At 49.0% G+C, this 22524-nt stretch overlaps 1 protein-coding gene and 1 long non-coding RNA gene across 8 annotated transcripts in view; one reads left to right on the forward strand and one right to left on the reverse strand.

Annotated features, from left to right (window-relative positions):
* The window catches only part of LOC120363024 (uncharacterized), a 40682-nt gene that overhangs the window by 4738 nt on the left and 13420 nt on the right, over positions 1–22524 (reverse strand). For 4 of the 6 annotated variants that reach the window (XR_012518966.1, XR_012518976.1, XR_012518968.1 and 1 more), the window contains one exon: positions 11261–13946. This is a non-coding gene — a long non-coding RNA (uncharacterized LOC120363024). The remainder of the gene's footprint in view (positions 1–11260; positions 13947–22524) is intronic. The other 2 variants (XR_012518979.1, XR_012518967.1) reach the window with 2 other exon arrangements.
* On the forward strand, positions 4911–11267 carry LOC141579897 (apolipophorins-like). Of its 2 annotated transcripts, XM_074405033.1 has the most exons (12): positions 4911–4975; positions 5949–6065; positions 6191–6276; positions 7158–7218; positions 7517–7722; positions 7851–8028; positions 8506–8615; positions 8821–8937; positions 9049–9190; positions 9534–9597; positions 10650–10687; positions 10834–11267. In XM_074405033.1, exons 2-12 carry the CDS (start codon positions 6035–6037, stop codon positions 11001–11003), a joined length of 1203 nt encoding a protein of 400 aa, XP_074261134.1. In that variant the 5' UTR covers positions 4911–4975; positions 5949–6034; the 3' UTR covers positions 11004–11267. The 2 variants fall into 2 exon arrangements, with proteins under 2 accessions (XP_074261134.1, XP_074261137.1); XM_074405036.1 differs by lacking the exon at positions 4911–4975 and having other exon boundaries at positions 5839–6326.

The raw sequence follows: 22524 nt of genomic DNA on the forward strand, positions 1-22524 counted from the left end.
GATGCAATGGTGCAATCTTGGCTCACCACAGCCTCTGTCTCCTGGGTTCAAGGGATTCTCCTGCATCAGCCTCCTGAGTAGCTGAGATTACAGGTGCCCACCACCCCACCTGGTTTATTTATTTTGTATTTTTGTAGAGACAGGCTTTCACCATGTTGGCCAGGCTGGTTTCAAACTTCTGACCTCAGGAAATCTGCCTGCCTTGGCATCCCAAAGTGCTGGGATTACAGGCATGAGCCACTGTGCCCAGCCTCATTCTACTTTATTCTTGGGCCAAGCACAGTGTCCCATACCTATAATCCCAGAACTTTGGGAAGCCAAGGCAGGAGGATTGCTTGAGTCCAGGAGCTCAAGATCAGCCTAGACAACATAGTGAGACCCCTGTTTCTAAAATATATGTATACACACACACACACACACACACACACACACACACACAATTAGCCAAGGTGGTGGCACAAGTCTGTAGTTCCAGCTACTTGGGAGGCTGAGGTGGGAGGATCAAATGAGCCTGAGAGGTCAAGGCTGCAGTGAGCCATGATCAGGCCTGTCTGTGGGCTGTTGTGCAGGGCACAGGTGTTGACTCTTCAATGAGCCCCCCAACCCCAAGGCCCCTGGCATATCCCGAGTCCCCTCTTTGCCTGGGGCTCAGGGTGTTGGTCCCTGGGGGCTGACCCTTTCTTCTGCCTGCTCTCTGTCCCGGCAGCACTGCTGGAAAGGAAGGAGGAGGATGGACGCTGGGCGGCCACACTGGGTGCAGAGCTTGTCGTGTCAGGACTGGCGGGGCTGTGTGCCCTTAGCCTGCTGCAGCAGCGAGGCCGGCTCTGGACCAACTCCCTGAGGATCCAGTGCAGCCTCCTGGGTAAGGCACTGCATGTCTGGCTGTGGGGCAGTTGGAGGTGGCAGGGTCTGCCCTGTTACTTGAGGCTGTGGCTCTGCAGGCTAAGATATGCTGTCACCACAGGATTTTCCATTAGTCATTCTGTGGGCTCTGAGTAGGACTTAGTACCTGCTTATTTAAAAAAAAAAAAGGTGTGTCTGCTGAGGGGACATTCATCCCTCTCTTAAGACCTCCCCAAGAACAGGTTCTAATGGAGTGACAGGTGAAACAGACCACAGGGCTGGGAGGACATGGCTGAGGCCAGGCTGGGCTGGGCCCTCCTCCTCTTGGAGCCCTGGTGGAGGGCTGCCTGGCAGAGGAGGGCAGGGGTCCGTTGATCAATCTTCACAGCTCAGGCAAAGCAGCCAGCGCACCAGTGCAGCACCGGCCAGAGGCTGCCGACAGAGAGTGGCTTAGATGGCGCTTACCAGCTGGAGCTGGGCCATGAGCTCCACAGCACACAGATCCCGGCCTCAGCCACAAGGTAGGGTGCCCAGGCCAGGTGGGACATCCAGAGAGAGCACCAGAGTCTGGCAAGGTGATCTGAGTACCCTGAGCTCATTCCTAAAGAGATGAACTTGCTCCCAATAGCATAGCCACATAGGACAGCTGGAACTCAGCCTTGGTGACTTTCCCTTTTGCATCTCCAACCCCACATCCTCAGAAGTAAGAAACGCTTGTCACAGTGCCAAGGACTGGAAGAAGGGCTTGGGAAACAGATTTTCCATCATAAAAATGCATTTTGGAAACAGCAGTTCACTTAGTTTTTCCCAGAGCAGGGGTTCTTTTGCTGAGTTAGGAATCACGGTGTGCTCAGCTGCTGAACAGGTGGTAGTTCTTCTATAGCACGCATTTAACCTTATACATATTTTTTTCTTTTCACATCCAGTCCTGCAAATGGTGGTGGCTTATTTATTTTTTTTCTCGCTGTGTCACCAGGCTGGAGTGCAGTGGCATAATCTCAGCTCACTGCAACCTCTGCCTCCCGTATTCAAGTGATTCTCCTGCCTCAGCCTCCCAAGTAGCTGGGACCACAGGCATGCACCACAGCCTCCCAAGTAGCTGGGACCACAGGCATGCACCACAATGCTTGGCTCATTTTTGTATTTTAGAAGAGATAGGGCTTCACCATTTTGGCCAGGATGGTCTTGATCTCTTGCCCCTGTGATCCACTGGCCTCAGCCTCCGAAAGTGCTGGGATTATAAGTGTGAGCCACGGTGCCTGACCCAACCTTCTTTTTTTCATGGGCTTCTGTCTTATTCTTACAAGGTCTCGAAGCTAATACTCCTTATACCTGCTGCCTCAGTTTCTTCAGTCTTCTGCCTGCTTTCTTTTGAGTGTACAGCCTTGTTTCTGTGACGCTTACTGCCACAGGGTCTCTTTCTGGTTCCACGATGAGCTCTTTGTGGCCACATGGTCATTAAATGCTCACAGCGGCTGCCTTGACTGTCCTCCTGTCAGGACTAGGAACTTCTGGCCTCTCCACCATCTGGGGCTAAGTAAGACTGTGCCCCATGCCAGGGTAGGTGTCCCTCTGACTGGCTATTGAATGCCCCCTCTATATCCTCTCTGCTGTGCCAGAGTCCCATGGCCACCCACAGGGCAGTGAATTTGAAAGAGTGCTCCATGACTCGGCCCACTGTGCTGTTCACAGCTGTCATTGACTACAGTGAGAGAAAGCATGAATGTCGGCACAGGGAAGGGGGCCAGGGCGGAGTCCAGAGAGAACCAGGGCCAGCACCCAGTATCCTCTCCCAGTCCAGCGCCTTCACATGGGAGGCACTTGGCTGTCCCAGCACTATGTCACCCAGGGTATTTAGTGGGGCTACCTAATTGGCAGGTGCTGCTTGGCTCAGAGCACACTGTCAGACTCCTAGGAGGCAAGCAGGGGTTCAGCATAAACCCCGTTTGTGCAAACAGTTCAGGTGCAGAGAGCCTCGTATCACTTCTAGGAGTGGGGGAAACCCTCCCCTAATCCAAGTTCCCAGACAACTTGTAAGCAGGCCATGCAGAGGCGGCTCGGGTTTACTCTAACAACTCACCAGCAATCTTCAGTGCCTTCTACTCTATTTCTTTTCCCCCACTTCCCCCACCATTTTAATCCCAGGAACAGGCCCTATCTCCTCCAGACCTGGGCTGGGCCTCTGAGCTCCCCAGAGGCCTCATGGTGGGTGGTGGCTGCCTTTTGCAGGGCCCCTGGCCACACTGAAGAACGCCTTCCTGGAAGTGATGCTGCAGCCCCTGGAGGAGGTGTGGCGGGAGTAGGCAGAGGAGGCCATGTGGTAGCTACAGGCCTGGGTTTCTGGGATGCCAGTCAACCGGGGTCCCAGGCCCATTAGGGTGGCCCGAGGGGCCGTGAAAGGCACCCTGGAGCTGGAGACTGAGGGCAAGGATGGGGCGTGGCTGGCAGTTGAGGACAACAGAGACAGCTCTCTCTGTCCCCTCCCTCTCCAGGTAGCCCATTCGATGCTGTCCGTGGCTGAGGCCACATTCTCACGGGCACTGAAGAGGCTCTGCAAGCCCCTGCTGGACCTGTATTACCTCATAACCAGGTAATGCAGGGTTGGGAGTGGTGCATCCGGCCTTCCTGCCACGTATCAGGCGCAATGCTGAATGCGTCGACACGCTCTGACTCACTGACTCCTCTGACTACCCCATTTCACAGGAGAGAAAGCTGGGGTTTCTTCCTTACTCCACGGAGACCTCACGAGCATGGTCCCAGTGCAGGCAGGATTTTAGGAGCTGCTGCAGAGGGCCACAGTGGGCCAGGCGGACCCCTGCCTTCAGGAAGCTCAGTTTTACTCAGAGACAGACACGAAGCATGAGAAATCTACAGCAGGGTGTGCACCGCTCCCTGCAGAGAGCCTGAGAGTCACCTCTTAAGCAGGCCGTTCTTCTCTGTCACATTTCCTTGCTTTTGTTTTGTAATTTTTTTTTTTTTTAGATGGAGTCTCACTCTGTCTCAGTGGTGTGATCTCAGCTCATTGCAGCCTCTGCCACCTATGTTCAAGTGATTCTCCTGCCTCAGCCCTCTGAGTTGCTGGGATTACAGGTGTGTGCACTACTATACCTGGCTAATTTTTTGCATTTTTAGTAGAGACAGGGTTTTGCTACTCCAGGCTGGTGTCAAATTCCTGACCTTCAGTGATGCAACTCCTTTGGTCTTCCAAAGTGTTGGGACTACAGGCATGAGCCACCACTCCTGGCCTGTTTTGTAATCTTTTACAAACACATAAAAGCCCTTCTTTCTTGCAGGCTGTGCAGAAGATGACCACAGGCTGGGTGTGGCCCACTGCCCATCATTTACCACTACTGAGCCATACATTAGGTGGCAAATGCTAGAGAAGGGACATTGTTGAGATGGTGGGCAGAGGAACCTATGGTGTGGCCATGGCCAGCGTTGAGAAGGTACAGTTTGAGCAAGAGCCATGGGGCCAGTGTGGGAACAGAGCTGCAGGTGGGGGCACCACTGCACAGAGGCCTGGGAGAGAGATGTGCCTGGCGTGTTTTTGAGATGGAGTCTCGTACTCTGTCACCCTGGCTGGAGTGCTGTGGTGTGATCTCAGCTCACTGCAACCTCTGTCAAATTCAAGTGATTCTCCTGCCTCAGCCTCCCAAGTAGCTGGGATTACAAGCATTCATCACCATACCTGGCTAATTTTTGTGTTTTTAGTAGAGACGGGGTTTCACTATATTTGCCAGGCTGGTCTCAGAATCCTGGGCTCCAGAGACTCGGTACTGGGATTACAGGCATGAGCCACCTTGCCTGGCAAGGTGGTGGGGCTGATGTAACTGGGAGGGACCGGGAGGTCCCAAGGCTGGGGTGGTGAGGGGAGGACTCTGGCTTCTGCTCTGACCTAGGAAGGATGTAACACAAATTTCTACTCCTGCCATCTTGCAGTCAGAATGTAGGCTGAGGAAGGGAAGAGCTCCCAGGGCAGGGCGTTGGCTTGGTTGAAGAATCGCCTGTCTGGTTATTCGCCTACCTGGTGAGTGGGATCTGGTGGGAATGCCAAACAAATGGATTCAACTGGCAGTGAGGGTGTTGAAGCTGCTTCCTGCCCCCAGCTGCAGGGCCTCTGAGCTCCCAAAAGGTAAGTGAGGCTACCTGTCCCTCCCCCTCACTGGCCCATCAACAACAGAATGTGCAATGTTCCTCTTCCCACTCCGCCCCCACCTGAGCCAAGATCTTCCTAATCATTCAGATCTCACAGGCTTGAGCCTGCTCTACATATTAAGAAGGTTCCAGTCCTCCACTCAGCTCTAGAAACTTCCTAGACCTGTTGGTCGGGCACACTGGTTCATGCCTGTAATCTCAGCACTTTGGGCAGATCACTTGAGGTCGGGAGTTCCAGCCAGCCTGGCCAACATGGTGAAACCCTGACTCTACTAAAAATTCAAAAATTAGCCAGGCATGGCAGTGAGTGCATGTAGTTCCAGCTACTCTGGAGGCTGAGACAGGGGAATCACTTAAACCCAGGTGGCAGAGGTCACAGGTAGTCGAGATCGTACCACTATACCCGAGTTTGGGAAACAGAATGAGATTCTGTCTCAAAAACCAAAACAATTTCCTACACCTTCCAGCTCCTGTCCTTGGCATCCCCACACACAGGCCCTATGCTGCCCAAGACCCGGGGGGCAGATCAGACATGACATCAGACATCTGTGTCCTCAAAATAGGGCAGCTTGTTTCTGTCCAAGCCTCAGCCATCAACTCTACTGTCAGGCCAGCGTCTGTCCTCCTCCACCTCATTATGGGATTTCCTAGAACAAGGACAGCCCTGAGAGGCAACCCAATGCTCTCCACGGCAGGGCTCTTCCTGTGGACCTGTGAGCTCCCCCTCTGCAGCCAAAAGGAGCAAGGCTCGGCTAGGCATAACGACTTGTCCTGTGTGTTCCCTCTAGGAACTACTTAGTGGTGGTGACACTGCCACTGCTGCCTCGGGGGGGGGGGGGCGGGGATGAGCCCCTGGACATGGCCTGGGTGACCAGCTACCTGGTGGTGTAGAAGCTGCTGCGGCCACTCTGAGAGGTGTCCAAGGCCAACATGCTCTCGTGTTCTATCAGCTCAGATGCTGCCTGCTGCATGATCTCTGAGAGTTTGAGTCCTGCCCCGAGCTGTGCCACCTTCCTCCCTGGGAGCCCCCTGCCCCATGGGCACAGCAGCAGACCATGCAGGGGCAGGTACTGTGGGAGCACATGGAAGCCTACAGAGGCTTGTGGCATCACAGTGCCAGGCCCAGATCTTATTGGACTTCCCAAGGTCTTATGGGACTAGAGCTGAGGCTTCACATCCTGCTTTTCTACAGATTATAAGGCCTGGCCCAGCAGTGCAGCCAAGGGTGGTGCTGGGATGACCGGCTCTGGGCTGCTGGGGAGCTTGCATGTGGCTCAGGTGAGTCTGCTAACCTCTGTGGACTCGGCTTCCTCCGCTGTGAAATGCAGGTAATCACGTGGCTCACTCACATGGGTAACGGGCATGTACAGTTCTTAACGCACGAGGGAGCCCCTCATGTCCATGGGCAGCCAAGGTACCCAGGCTTGACAAGGAGCGTTTTATCTGTGTGGGACTCACAGGGAGGCCTACGGCTCCCTAGAAGCATGGGTGTAGTCAGGTCTAAGCAGCACACTGATTTTTTAGAAAACAGCCTGGTCTTGAAGTTCTGTGTGTGTCACCATGGGCTGCTCTGTGCCCTCAGTTCTGACAGCTGACCACGGCGCTGGTAGTGCCTCCCTTGGGATGCTGACCCTGGCCAACAGGTGTCTGGCTGTGCACGATGGATGGTGCTTTCCCGCCATGGGCACAAGCACCCCCAAGGCACGGCTCAGGGGCCATGCTGGCTGGACTGGTCACACTTGCTCCTTCACAGGCCAGGTCAGCAGGACACTGCTGTCATGTTTGAGGGAGCCATTGGCCATCCACTTAAACAGTCAATGCTTTTCTCTCTGTGGCCTCCCCCACCCCCACCCCCACCCCCACCCCCACCAGTAGCTTCCTTGAGATTAAATGGATGACTGGTATGATTTTTTTTGAGACTAGATCTCACTCTGTTTTCATGGTTGGAGTGCAGTGTTGCGATCTCGGCTTCCTACACCCTTGACCTCCTGGGTTCAAGTGATCCTCCTGCATCAGCCCCGCCAAGTGCTGGGATGGCTTAGCGCCACCATGCCTGGCTGATGTGTGAAATTTAAGTGCACCATTCAGTGGCTTCTAGTTTATTCAGAGCAGTGCATGCCTCACCACAATCGATTTTATAAAGTTTTTATCATCCGCAGCTGCCAGCCTGCCTGCTGTGTCCAAGGCTGTGCCTGCTGTGGACATCTGATGTAAACAGAGGTATGACTGTGGCCTCTGAGCCAGGCTTTGTTACTTAGCACAGCAGTTTTGTAGCGGTTCTGGGGACTCCATTCCTTGTTAGGGCTGAATTGGTCCATAGCCCTTCAGCTCATGTCATCCTGAAGCAGGTGAGGGATCGCTGGGCCGCTGGCTGCTGCACAAGGAGAGGGGGACTCTTGGCCTCAGGGCAGACTAAGCTGGGGCTCTAGGCAGTGGGGTGCCCAGCAGGCATTGGGCTCCCACTGTGGTGGGTGGAGCTGGCTCCACTCACCCTGCCTTTGGGGCTGCTTCTCCCCAGACCATGCCCTGGTTGCCCGAGCCCAGCATGTGGTGACTTTCGACAGCCGGGTGTGGGACCTCAGCACCCAGTGTGGCAGCATCCTGCTGGCCCAAGACTTTGCTCACAACACATTCTCCCTGATGCTGAGTCGGACAGGCTCGGGGCTTACCGCCCTGATTGTGGAGCTGAACCACGTGACCCTCATCTTCTACCCCAGCCTGCAGGTGAGGAGGAGAGGCCCGAGCTTCCCCCGGAGACCTGTGCCTGTGGCAGGTTGCCTGGGGAGATGGCCCTTTCAAACTTGTCCCCTGGCTGTGGGTCAGCCCTCCTGCCTACCCCCTCTGGTCCACAGGCCTACAGGCTGTACAACTCCTCGCTGCCAGGGGAGAGCTGTCCAGACCTCCAGCCGCTTCTTGCCATGAAAAGGAGGGACGTCCCCAGGATTGAGCTGGCCAGTGAGGATGGGGTCTCCATCTCCTGTGACGTGCCCACCGGCCTCTGCAGCCTGACTCTGGGCCTGTGGCACCACGGTGAGTCTGGGCCCTGGCGGGGTTGGCCCCACCACCGAGATCCTTTTCGGGATGCACCATTCTCAGCTTCCAGTGTGACAGGTCCCCGGGCTGTAGGCAGCTACTGTGGTTGAGATGATGGCACTGAAGTCCAGGGCTTTCTGCCTCCACCCCTGGGATATGTGGCTCCAAGGTGGATTGGCCTTTCTGGGGTCCCTCTGCCAAGGAACATAAAGGGTGGGCCTGGATTCTGGCCACTCGAGCCGAGGCCATGGGGAGGGGATGGGGGCGGGGGGAGACACATGCTGTCCTTAGACCCTGTGCTTTCTCTCCTGCCTTTGATGAGGGTATGGAGCCAGAGCCCTGCTCTGGGAGACTGGGGTGGAGGTGGCAGGATTCTACCACTTCTCAGTGTGCCTCAGGTTTGTCTCTCATACAGGTCCCCAGGGGGAGGATCATGGGATCTCAGGACCTCCTCAGCTTCCCTCCTCCCCACAGGCATATCCGCTGGCCTTCTGGGCACCAACGACAATAAAGCAGGCAATGAGCTGATGTTGCCGGACAGCTCTGTGGCCTGCAGCGTGGAGGAGCTCAGCCTGGCCTGGCAGGTGAGCAGGTGCACCTGCCCTTCCTCCCTCTGGGTGAGGCTCTTGAGGGCTGCTGGCTGCAGAGTCCCAGGAGAGGCAGGTGCCCTGCTGGCTCTGCAGAGGTCTTTACAGACCCAGGGTCGGGGGAGTCTCCTGCTGAGGCCGATGTAGGTGGGAGAGCCACATGGTCCAGCGGGAGGCCTACATCTTGTGTCTGTCCTGCCAGGTGGATGGTGACTGTAGGGCCGCCGAGACGACTCAGCCAACCTGCCCAGGACAGAGCCCCACCTGCCCGGCCTTCTTCCAGGGCCCTGGCTCCAGCTTGGGGAACTGCTTCTGGGTGGTGAGTGTGAGCCTGGGCCCTGGGACACAGAAAGCCCCTTCCCCAGTCTACCCTGGGGAGTGGCATGGAGGAGGGGCCTGAGATAGAGTGGGTGGGTGGCCCTGATTTCAGGTGGACCCTGCACCATTCCTCAGCCTGTGTGTGCAGGACCCCTGTGGCATTGGGGAGCTCCAGCTTGCCTGCACTCTGGGAACTGCCTACATCCAGCTGTATGCCTGCAGCTTCATGTCCCTGACCCCTCCTCCACAGTGTGGTAAGCTGCCCAGCTGGCTGGCACTCTGCCCCCCCCCCCCGTCTGCCTTCCAGCCGGAGGGAAAACCCATGTCTCTCTCTTGCCAGGGAGGACAAATAATTGGCATTCAAGGAGCTAAGAGTAGAAACGAAACATTTGCAGCCCGACACAGCTTGGATGTGTGTCCCCTCCAAATCTCATGTTTGTTAGAGGGGGTACCTCCCTCATGGATGGCTTAGCACCCTCTGTTTGGTGAAGCATGACTTCTTGCTCTATTACTTCCCATAAGAGCAGTTTGTTTATAAAGAGCCTGGCCCCTCCTCTCTCTCTTTGCACCCCCTGCTGTTTCTGCCATGATCATAAGCTTCCCGAGGCCTCACCAGAAGCCAAGCAGATGCTGGAGCTGTGCTTCTTCAGCCTGTAGAACTGTGAGTTAATTAATTATATCTTTTATTTATGAACTGTCCAGGCTGGAGTGTAGAGGCACAATTTTGCCTCATTTCAACTTCCAACACTCCTACCACAGCCTCCCCAAAATACAGTCAGGTATTTTTGTAGAGATGGTGTTTTGCCATGTTGGCCAGGCTGGTCATGACTTCCTGACCTCTGGTGATCCACCTGCCTCGGCCTCCCAAAGTGCTGGGATGACAGGTGTGAGCCACCATGCCCAGCCTCACTAGGAATTTGAATGTACACTCCCATTTAGAGAAAATGCTCAGCCCCTGTTTTTCCTCTGCTCTCATAGTGCAAAAATCATCATCAACACAGAAGATGACTTCTGTGAGCAAATGTGTGGGGGTTTGTCCCCACTACCAGGATGGACCTCTAATTCAGTTCTAACAGTAGCTACCTTGAGATTCTCTAGCCCATGCTCCATATGATTGCTACAGCCAAAGCCCCACTAAAAGGGCATAGAGAGAGGTCAGTATCAACAAGAGGGGTGGAAAATATGACAAAGGGAGGATGAAATGAGAGGATCCAACATGTCTCAAAGAAATTCCAGGCCGGCTGTGGTGGCTCATCCCTGTAATCCTAGCACTTGGAAGGCCAAGATGAGTGGATCACCTAAGGTCAGGAGTTTGAGACCAACCTGGCCAACATGGTGAAAACCCATCTCTACTAAAAATACAAAAATTAGCCAGGAATGGTGGTATGTGCCTTTAATTCCAGCTACTTGGGAGGCTGAGGCAGGAGAAATGCTTGAACCCAGAAGGTGGAGGTGGCAGTGAGCCAAGATCTTGCCACTGCACTCCAGGCTGGTGACAGAATGAGAGTCTCTCAATAAAAATTCCAGAATGAAAATAGAGACAGGACCCAGGACCCTTTAGAGTCAGGAGGCACAATCCCCAATACAATAAATCCATCCATACCTAGACCCATCCAAACACAATTGCAGAAAAGACAAAGAATAGGTCCTAAAAGCTACTGAGGAGGGTGGAAAGAAGGAAGAACATGTTGACAATTGCTTTCCCACCCGCAGCAACAGAAGACAGTGGAGTAAGAGAAAGCAAGCAGGAGGTTAGAGATGATCCCCAGCTCAACTATTACTGAATGAAATAACCTCTCAGCACCGATCTGTCTAGAGATCTCTTTACCACAAACGGACACTTTCTCAAGGGACACATCCCCATGTTCATTTACGTACGTCTGTGTCTGCTCTCCAGCTACAGTGGCAGAGTATCTGCAAGGGAGACCACATCTTTGCTCTCTGAAAGACTCAATTAGGAAGATGGAGAGACAAGCTACAGGTTGGGAAAAAACCAATGTGGTTTACAAACCACCAATCAGACCAAGGACTCATCTATCTCCAGAGACTCATCTCCAGAATGCATAAAGAACTCAAAGCTCAAAAGTAGGCCAGGTACAGTGGCTTACACTTGTATTTCTAGCACTCTTGGAAGCTGAGGTGAGATGGCTTGAACCCGGGAGGTCAAGGCTACAGTGAGCCATGATTACACTCCTGCACTCCTGGCTGCATGACAGAGTGAGGCCTTGTCTCACAAAACAAAACCTCCAAAGTAAAAAATGGGAAATAATGCATGAACAATATTTTCACTCCCAATCATAGAGAAACAAAGTAGTGCTACACACCTGAGCTCCGGTGAGTTCCGGCACGGGTTGGTGAGTTGCAGGGACTCTGCAGCATAAAGCATTAGTTGAACATCCAAATGGCCAGGTTGTTATTTCAGCATCCACTGATGAGTGCATTATAAAAAGCACTGTCCTAGTGCGCAAAAGGTGGTGGCTGATAAGAAAAAAGTGAGGCTCAGGGGCAGGAATCAAGGTCACGGCCTACCAACCAGATCCTCTCGGGAAGCAGCATTCAACTCATGAAGTGCCAAGACAGGAGATGGTGTCGCTCCGGTGGAAGCTTGGACAATCTGGAATCAAGCAGAAGCACTCATTGTTCTGACCGTGTAAATACAAAACCGTCAGCTACTACAGCGATTAACAGAACATCTGGGACGACAGGCAACTCAGAAGATTTACAGCCACAGGGTAACAATGGAGTCTTATCTGCAGTTAAGGTCCTCTGTATTCCTGTTAGGGTTTATTTATTTTTTTGAGACAGAGTCTTGCTCTCTCACTCAGGCTGAAGTGCAGTGGAGCAATCTCAGCTCACTGCAACCTTCTCCTCCCGGGTTCCAGCAATTCTCCTACCTCAGCCTCCTGAGGAGCTGGGATTACAGCCATGTGCCACCACGTCCCGCTAATTTTTTTGTGTTTTTAGTGGAGACGGGGTTGCACCATGTTGGCCAGGATGGTCTCAAACGTCGGACCTCATGATCCATCTGCCTTGGCCTCCCAATGTGCTGGGATTACAGGTGGGAGCCGCCGTGTCTGGCCAACTTTACTTGTTTTAAATCAAGGGCTAAATTCTTCCCCTCTCTTGGACACCAGTGAAGTATTTAAGAAAAGCAGTCACCAATTACAGTTAACATTTGAAGGACAAATTTAAAGGTGGTTATAAGTTACAAAATAAAGGCGTCTTATGAACTCTCATAAGAAAAAAAGAATATTAAGACACTTTTTGCTATCTTTTTGGGATAGGGTCTTGCTCTGTCCTCCAGGCTGGAGTACAGTGGTGCAGCCTCCCAAGTAGTTGGGATTACAGGCGTCCACCACCATGTTTTTGTCTTTTTAGTAGAGACGAGGTTTCACCATGTTGACCAGGCTGGTCTCAAACTTCTGAACTCATGTGATCCTTCCACCTATCACCTGACCAGAGAAATTAAGACATTCTCAGATAAACAAAAGCTGAGACAGTTCATTACATTGGGACCTGTCGTGCAAGAAATGCTAAAGGGAGTTCTTCAAGTCAAAACAAAAAGATGCTAGATGGACATTTGAAGCCACATATAAAGACCTGTATTATTGAAATTTTGATTCACATCTCTGATTTTAATTATTTTACTGGATTTAAAAGAGGCGTAACCATAAGCCTATGTTAAATATGTAATTTATTTTAAAAAATTAGGCATGGTGGCGTGCACCTGTAGTCTTGGCTATGGAGGATCACTTCAGTCCAGGGGCTTCAGGTTACAATGAGCTATGACAGTGACACTGCACTCCAGCCTGGGTGACAGAGTGAGACCCTCTCTCTAAAATATAGATATACTTTGTAATGAAAACATAGGACGGGGTAGAGCTGTCAAGGAGTTGAATATTTGGTATGTGATTGAACTTACTAGTTGAAAATCAATTGCCATATCTTCAGGATGTATTATGTAATCCTCATGGTAATTAAAAAGAAAATATCTATAGAATGTACACAAAAGGAAGTAAGAAGGGATTCTAAGTGTATCACGCAAAAAAAAAAAACACAAAGGCAGGCAGAAGGAAGGAAATGAGAAAGAAAACAAACCATAAGCCATGCAGAAAACAATCCACAGAGTGGCACCTAAAAGCCCCATAAATGGTGTGCTGGAGTCCTCCCAGAACAACTGCTCACCTTAGTCCCTGGCTGTGGGCCTCACGGCACAGTCACCCACCAGGCTATTGAGTTTCATCAGATGATAATCTTTAAAAGTGCAAATTATTTCCACAATCTAAAGACAGTAAGAGACTTACACATAGGATGACAAAAAAAATACTCCATGGAAATGGTAACTGAGAAAAGGAGGGAGAAGCTAGATTAATCTCAGACTAAGTAGACTTAAGGTCAGAAGCTGTTGTGAGAGATAACAACAGTCCATTCACCAAAAAGATGCAACAGTTGTATGTGCAACGCACCTCAGAGCTCCTAAATATACGACTCAAACACTGACAGAATGAAAGAAGAAACAGTTCCATGAAACTTGTAGGAAACTTCAACACCTCGCTTTTTTTTTTTTTTTTTTTTTTTCCCAGACAGAATCTTGATTTCCCAGGCTGGAGTGCAGCTGCAACCTCCTGAATTCAAGTGATTCTCGTGCCTCAGCCTCAGAGTAGCTGGGATTACAGGTGTATGCTACCATGCCCAGCTATTTTTAGTAGAGACAGGGATTCACCACATTGGCCAGGCTGATCTTGAACTCCTGACCTCAAGCGATCCACCCACCTTGGCCTCCCAAAGTGCTGGGATTACAGGCATGAGCCTCTGTACCTGGCCCACTAACTGACTTTCAATAATGGATACAACACCCAGACAGAGGATAAAGAAGGAAACAGAGAGCTTGAATGATACTACAGACAAATTGGACCTACCAGACACACACAGATGATTTCACCCAAGAGTAGAATACACATTCTTCAAAGTACATGTGGAACGTTCTCTGGGAAAGGTCATACATTAGGCCTGAAAGCAAGATTTAATACATTTTAAAGGACTGAATTCATAACGGCAGAATGAAAACTGGAATATTCACAAATCTATGGGAACTCGACAACAACTATGAATCAAAGAAAAATAAGGAAAATTATAAAGTATTTTGAGACAAAACAATGTATCAAATCTGTGGGATGCAGCAAAAGCAGTGCTATGAGGGAAATTTATAGCTGTACATGCTTACATTAAAAAAAAAAAAAAAAAAAAAAAAGCTGGCTCTAGGTAGTGGTTCACATCTGTAATCCCAGTACTCTGGGAGGCCGAGACAGTCAGATAACCTGATGTCAGGAGTTCAAGACTAGCCTGGCTAACATGGGCACCCCATCTTTAGTAAAATCATAAAATTAGCCAGGGGTGGTGGCAAGCACCTGTAATCTCAGCTACTTGGGAGGCTGAGGCAGGAGAATCATTTGAACCCATGAGGAGGAGGTTGCAGTGAGCCAAGATTGTACCACTACACTCCAGCTTGGGAGAGACAGCTAGACTCCATTTCCCCCCACCCCCCCACACACACAAAAGCAGCAGTAGCCAGGCATAGTGACACTGTTCTATAATCCCATCTACTTGGAAGGCTGAGGCCAGGAGATTGCTTGAACCCAGGAGTTTGAGACTAACTCAGCAAGTGGCAAGACCCTCTCTCAAATAAAAGAAAAAGGAAAAAGCTCTCAAACCACAATCCTAACTTTGTACCTTAAGTTTTTAGGAAGAGAAGAACAGCCTAAACCCAAAGTAGGAGAAGGAAGGAAATACTTAAGGTTAGAACAGAAATAAATGAAATAGAAGATGAATCAGTGACCAAAAACTTGACAAGAAAGTACAAGAACAGATGGCTTCATGGGTGACTTGTACCAAACATTTACATAATCAATACCAATCCTGCTCATCTTCTTCCAAATTATGGAGGAAAGAATACCTCCAAACTCATTCTGTGAGGCCAGCATTACTGATACCAAAGACAGACAAAGCGGAAGAAGAAAACACACCACAATTCCTGATCAATACAGATGCAAAAGTGCTCAAGAAATTACTAATGAGAATTCAACAGCATCATAGAAAGGTGACATAACATGATCAAATAAGATGTATTCCTGGAATGGAAAGGTGGTTACCATATAAACATTAGTGTAAGATACCACATTAACAGAATGAAGGAAAGAAAACACATGATAATTTGTTTCAATTAGTACAGGAAAAGCAGTTAATGAAGTTTAATATCCTTTCATGATTAAAAACATACTGACTAGAAATTAAAACAACCTCAACCTAATAAAAGTCATATGAACAACCTCCAGCTAGTATCATTCTCAATGATGAGAAACAAAGTTTTCCAAGAGGAGGAATAAAAATAGTGATGCCTGCTCTCATAATACTGGAAATCCTAGCCAGAGCTACTAAAAAAGAAAGAAAAAAGAAAAGGCATCAAAACTGGAAAGGAAGAAGTGAAATTTTCTCTGTTAACAAATGACATGAACTTCTTTGTAGAAAATCCTGAAGGCTGCACAAAATAAACTGTTAGAACTAATAATTTGTTCAAGATTCAGAATTATGAAATCAACACACAGGAGTCAGTTGCATTTCTACACACTAACAGTTGATGATCCAAGAAGGAAATTAAGAAAACAGTTCCTGCTGGCTTGGTTGTGGAAGCCTATAGTCCCAGCTACTTGGGAGGCTGAGGTAGGAAAATCGCTTGAGCCTGGGAGGTCAATTCTGTCAGTTTTTATAACAATTATGCCTGTGAATAGCCAACATACCCTAGCCTGGGCAACATAGTGAGATACTATCTTAAAAAAAAAAAAAAAAAAAAAAGTTTACAATAGCATCAAAAAGAATAAAACAGGAATAAACTCAAGCAGGAGGCGAAGACTTTGGAAGGATTTTGAGTTCCAGAGACCGGTTGTGTAACAAATGTAAAGGCATCTCATACTTATGTATTATAAGGCTTAGTTTCCTTAAGATGTCAGTATGACTCAAAGTGATCTACAGGTTTAGTTTAATTGCTCTCAAAATCTCAGTGACATTTTTTTCTTCAATTATAGAAAAATCCATCCTTATAAATTGTGTAAAGTTTATACACAATTTCAAGAGATCCCAAATGGCCAAAGCAATCTTGAAAAAGTAACAAAGTTGGAAGTCTTTTATTTCTCAATTTCAAAATGTATTATTAAAAGCTACAGTGGGCTGGGCATGGTGGCTCAAGCCTGTAATCCCAGCACTTTGGGAGGCCGAGGTGGGCAGATCACAAGATCAAACGATCAAGACCATCCTGGCCAACATGATGAAACCTCATCTCTACTAAAAATACAAAAATTAGCCAGGTGTGGTGGCACACGCCTGTGGTCCCAGCTACTCAGGAGGCTGAGGCAGAAGAATCCCTTGAACCCAGGAGGCAGAGGTTGCAGTGAGCCGAGATTGCGCCACTGCACTCCAGCCTGGTGACAGAGCAAGACTCTCTCTCAGAAAAAGAAAAAAAAAGAAAGCAAGCTACAGTGGTCAAAAGTGTGGTATGACAGTAAAGACATACAGAGAGACCAGTGGAATGGAATACAGAGTGCAAAAGAAAACCGTTACACATATGGTCAAATGAGTTCAATAAAGATGCCAAGATTTTTCAATCAGGGAAGGAATAGTCTTTCAACAAATGGTGTGGGAAAACTAGATATCCACATGCAAAAGAATGAAGTTAAAGCCTTACCTTATATCATGTTAAAAACAAACAAACAAACAACAACAACAACAAAAACTCAATAATGAATCAAAGACCCAAGTGTAAGATCTGAAGCTATACAATTCTTGCTTTTTTGAAACAGAGTCTCACTCTGACACTGAGACTGGAGTGCGGTGGCGTGATCTTGGCTAACTGCAACCTCTGGCTCCCGGGTTCAAGCAATTCTCTGCCTCAACCTGCCAAGTAGCTGGGATTACAGGTGCCCATCACCACACCTAGATAATTTTTGTATTTTTAGTAGAGACGGGGCATCTTGGTCAGGCTGGTCTTGAACACCTGACCTCATGATTCACCCCCTTTGGCCTCCCAATGTGCTGGGATTATAGGTGGGAGCCACTGTTCCCAGCTGACAACTCTTAAAACACAGAAGGAGAGCTTCCTTTGGCAATGATTTCTTGCATATGACACCAAAGGCCCAAACAACAAAAGGAAAAGTAGACAAATTGGATTGCTTCAAAGAATACTATTAACAGAGTAAAAAGGTAACCTGCAGAATGATAGGACAGAGGTGCAAATTACGTGTGACTGAGTTCCCATCTAGAATAGATAAAGCACTCTCACAATGCAACAACAAAACCCAACTAAGGCAGTTCAAAGATGCGCAAAGGATGTGAATAGACAGTCCACCAAATAAGAGATGTGAATGGCCATTCGGCACATAAAAAGATGCTCACCATTACTATTAGGGAAACAAACCAAAACCACGGGGAGAGGCTGGGCATGGTGGCTCACGCCTGTAATCCCAGCACTCTGAAAGGCTGAGGTGGGCAGATCACTTGAGGTCAGGAGTTTGAGACAAGCCTGGCAGACATAGTAACACCACGTCTCTACTAAAAATAGAAAAATTAGCTGGGTGTGGTGCCATGTGCCTGAAGACCCAGATGCTCAGGAGGCTGAGGCAGGAGAATTTCTTGAACCTGGGAGGTGGAGGTTTCAGTGAGCCAAGATTGCACCACTGCACTGTAGCCTGGGTGACAGAGCGAGACTCCACCTCAAAAAAAGAAACATAAGAAGACCTACATGGAGAGGCCACCTCAGACTCATTAAGATTACCGTAATCCATACAGAAAATAAAGTGTTAGCGAGGATGCTGAGTGGTTGGCAGCCTTGTGTACTCTTACTGGGAGTTTAAAATGGAGCTGTAGCTATGGAAAACAGTGTTTAAACTTTTCATCAAAAAGTTAAAAACAGGCCAGGTGTGGTGGCACACACTTGTAATCCCAGCACGTTGCGAGGCCGGGGCAGGAGGCTAGGAGTTGAGGCCAGGAGCTCAAGACCAGTCTGGCCAACATGGTGAAACCCATCTCTACTAAAAACACGAAAACTCACCAGGCGTGGTGGTGTAGGCCTGTAATCCCAGCTACTCAGGAGACTGAGGGGTAAGAATCACTTGAACCCAGGAGGCAGAGGTTGCAGAGAGCCAAGATTGCACCACTGCATTCCACCCTGGGTGACAGAGTGAGAGACTGTCTCAAAACAAAGGATTACCATATAATCCAGCATTTCCACTTCTGGGTATGTACCCCCTGCAATTCAAAGATCTGCACACATTTATACACTGATGTTCATAGCAGCGTTATTGAAAGCAAATTCTGACATGTGTGAGAAATCATATTGTTTGCTGAGAAATCCTATTGAGATCAGTGGCAAGAAATACCAAGTCAGCCCCCCAAAGCGGAAAACTGCCCCCAAAGCAGCAAACTGCTCACAGCATTATAAAACAGCATCCAATATAAATATGTCTCATGCCAGATGAATGAGTTCTTTGAACACAGGATGTGTGACCCTTTCCTTTGTTCCCTCGTAAAAAGCATTTTCTAGTTCATCTTTAACCTATAGTAAACACACACTAGCTGCCTGGTTAGTTTACCTTTAACCAATGAAAGAACACAGAGCATCTGCTTGTAAAACTTGTCACTGGAAAGTCAAGAATAAATACATAGGTCAGAGTCTGGTCTGGACTCTCAGCTGGAAATGCTGTGAGACCCCTGGTGCTCCACTCTGAACCCACCTTTTGCTATCTCTGTGTCTGTTTCTTAATTCCTTCAGTGCCGCATGACTGGGGGTCTCCAAGGCTGAGCTGGCCTCAGCACAGCGTTATTAATAGGAGCTGCAAGATAGCAGCAACGCAAGGGCCCACCAATGCATAAACAAATGTGCTCTCTCCATACAGTCAAACATTATTCAGCCTTAAAAAGGAAGGAAATTCTGACGCATGCTAGCACACAGATGAACCTTGAGGATGTTATGCAAAGTGAAATAAGCCAGTCACAAAAAGAGAAATACTGTATGATTCCACTTATGGGAAGGACCTAGAGTAATCAGATTCACAGAGACAGAAAGTAGAGTGGTGGCAGCCAGAAGCTGGGAGAGCCAGTAATGGCTTATTGAATGGGGACAGAGTTTCAGTTCAGCAGGATTTAGTGAGTTTCAGAGTTTGGATGCACAAAAATATGAATGTACTTACACTGGTGTACTTTAAATGGTTGTGGTAGATTTTTTGTGTTTTACCACACTGAAAATTTTTGACATTGGAAATGTATATTTATTGAGCACCTCCATGCTGGGCATGATGATATGATTATGGACACTGTAGTTATAAAAAACACTCTTAGGGAGGTACAATTCTAAGTGTAAACACTAGCACAGACAGACAATAATAGATACAGACCTACAGGACTCAGATAGTAGGCTTATCAGACAGAGATCATAGATTTCAGCAGGGAACCAGAAATTATTAAAATTACTAATCACTAAATTTATAGTTTAGTAATTTAGGCAATCAGCTAATTTACTAATTACATACTAATTACATACTGAAAATTACATACTGAAAAAGAACCAGAATGTAGTAGAAAGAGATGGCAGAAAAGGCCATCTAAAGCTCATCTTTTAGACATTGCTCTTAGCAAATGAGGGATAGAAGGGCACTTCCTGGCCAGGTGTGGTGGCTCATGCCTGTAGTCCCAGCCACTCAGGAGGCTGAGGCAGGGGAGCCACTTGAACCCAGCAGGCAGAGGTTGCAGGGAGCTGATACTGTGCCACTGCACTCCAGCCTGGGCAACAGAGCAAGACTCCATCTCAAAAAAAATAAATAGCAGGATGCGATGGCTCATACCCGTAATCTCAGCACTTTGGGAAGCCAAGGCGGGTGGATCACTTGAGGACAAGAGTTGGAAACCAGCCTGGCCATACCGTGTCTCTAATAAAGATAGAAAAATTAGCTGGGTGTGGTGGCAGGCATCTGTAATCTCAGCTGCTCAGGAGGCTGAGGCAGAATTGCCTGATCCCGGAGGCACAGGTTGCAGTGAGCCACTGCACTCCAGCCTGGGTGACAGGGTGAGACTCCATCTCAAAAAAATTAAATTAATCCCATCTTTTAAACAGTTCTCCTAGCAGATGAGGGATACAAGAGCGCTTCCTTACCGTGGTAGCTCTGAGTGTCCAGTCTGTGCCCTTGACCACCACACCTAATGGGGAAACAGTAGAGCAGCCTCCACTGCAAGCTGTACTGAAGATCCCACCCACACAGTGAGAGTTCCCTTTAGCCTGCACTTTGGGTTGCATGCATCCCGAGCTCTCAATGCATCATGTGCTAAGCTTCCACCCTCCCCTGGGCTGGGAAGTATGTCTTGGTCTTCTTTCTCCAGGGTGCTGGTGGCAGAGGCTGACATGGAGTGAGTGCTCCACAGATGCTTGTTCAGTTTCCTAGGAACTCAGCAAGCTGGGCCTAACACCACTGCCTGCAAAGGTCTGGCAGGTGTAGGGACTCATCGACCCCTGCCTGCTGCTCTTACAGAAAGAGGAGAGAAAAATGGGTGGGAGTGGATGGAGAGTTGTCCTTTTAGTAATGAGGGCCAGGAGCTGTAACAGGGGCCCCAACATAATTGATCTCAGGAAATAGCAGGGGCCCCTCTCCTCTGGGGCCCATCACCTGGCCTTACTTCTCTTCTCACTTCTTTTCAGATTGAGATTTCATCTAAGCCAGCACTAGGCTGCCAAAGACTTCAAACTCCTTCACCTTCTACTCTAATTCCAGCTCCTTGACAAGGGCAAGATTCTTGCCTGGGACAGAATAACCAGCATGGAATGCCAGGAAACTCAAAATCACACATTCTTCAAATGCAGGGAAGAAGGGCTGTTTGCCATTGTGCTCAAAATACTTCTGAGGACATGAAACTCTCACACCGGTCTGGGTAATTCTCCCCTTTCCACTGTAATCCAAGAGACAGCATGGCCAGCGAGTCTCAGCGCTGCAGAGAGAGCTCTACCGGCTCCTGTTCATGCCCGAGGTATTTATTAACTTATTCAACAGCCATGTGGGAAGCACTGCTTCAGAAGGCTGACTGTGCTCAGGGGGACACAAAGTCAGGTTCTCAGCTGCCTGGTCCTGGCTTTCCCTGCCTGACCCAGGGGTCTCCTGAGGCAGGAGCTTTTATGAGGGGAACTGATAGCTCTTCAGAAGCCTGATAGAAAACTGTGATCTGGGGTAGACACACAAGGACTGAAGGCTTTCAAGGGCCTCTGTTTCGGTAGGGGCACCTGTGAACTAAGGCTCCCAGGCTAGAGCATTCAAAGTTTTTCTACTTTCTTTTGGAACATAACTTTTCCTTTGAGTTTTCAACTGAAGAATAAACCTACCAGAATCCAAGAATGTGTATCTGGATTGCTGGGGCTGATCAACTCAGGAGATGGGGAGATGTGGGCATTTATGTAATCTTCTCACCGATAGGGGAGCCCTCTTTAGGCTGAGCATTTGGTAGTAGATTGCAGGGTCCAGATTCCAGAGCAAAGGGCCAGGTGTCAGCCACAGGGACTGAGGCAAGCTGAAGGCCAGATGCCAGACTTGGCTGTCCCTGGCCTCCACACCCATGAATCCCTGGTGCACAGCAGGTGCTAGATGAAGTTCAGAAGAAAGAACTCCAGGGTAAATGGGAATGAGCAGGTTGGTCCTTTACATTCCCATTCTGGAGGAAAAAGAAGGGAGGGTGGCTGGGATCTGAGTGTTTGCTATGGTTACAGCCTGAAGACCCCGGAGCCCAGGCACTGCTCCAAGTGCCTTGAAAGATGTTTGATCTTAAGCCTTACAATAGTCCAAGGAGGAATGGATGATCTCCTTAATGAGGGAAGAAACAAAGGCTCAGAGAGTTGAGGGGAATCCCCAAAGTTAATATAACCTACAAATGGCCAGGACGGTGCTGATGTGGGCCTGTCTGCCTCCCAATGCTGTCCAAGCTCAATCACACCCCCACCACTTCTGCTCTTGTAGTAATAGCCTTACGCCACATATTCTACCAGTTACTTTATGAAAGAAAGTCAAGTAAACTTTAGCCATATCCCAAGCCATAATAGGTAGCTCCTGTTCAAAATACCCTGTAAATCAGGTCATGCAAGATCAGAAATGCACTCACAACTGTCACAGGTGCTGTGCTGGCCACTGTTTTGGGGAACTCAGCCTAGGAATATGAGTGAAGAGATAACTCACAAAGAAAAGCAAATCACTGGCGTGCAGGGGGCCCTGAGCAATTCAGAGTCAGATACAACTAGGGTGTGCAGCCACCTGACCTGCTGGTTTCCCAATATGTTTAGTGGATCCATGATGTGAGGTCCACAAAGGAAATGCAGAAGCCTTCCCTTCCTGCCTCCCACACTCTGTGGATCAAGTATTTACCAAAAACACAGCAGTGGACTGGACACCAGCAGAGATACAAAGAGGGAAAAGCAGTTTTCCCTTCACAAGGCAGGTTGGACAACATCGATATTTTGCAGTTAGGAGGTACGGGCGGAGTGTGTGTGCATGCCCAGAATTTAAAGACAAAC

Source organism: Saimiri boliviensis, chromosome 1, assembly GCF_048565385.1.
Source record: "Saimiri boliviensis isolate mSaiBol1 chromosome 1, mSaiBol1.pri, whole genome shotgun sequence".
Classification (NCBI taxonomy): Eukaryota; Metazoa; Chordata; class Mammalia; order Primates; family Cebidae; genus Saimiri; species Saimiri boliviensis.

What these genes read in the sequence shown, in the direction of transcription:
- LOC141579897 (XM_074405033.1), top strand. Translation starts at nt 6,035, where the DNA reads ATGGGCACAGCAGCAGACCATGCAGGGGCAG. An exon ending in TCTGGGCCTGTGGCACCACG is followed by an intron (nt 8,029 to 8,505) that starts GTGAGTCTGGGC and finishes TCCTCCCCACAG; the next exon opens with GCATATCCGCTGGCCTTCTG. An exon ending in TGGGGAACTGCTTCTGGGTG is followed by an intron (nt 8,938 to 9,048) that starts GTGAGTGTGAGC and finishes CCCTGATTTCAG; the next exon opens with GTGGACCCTGCACCATTCCT.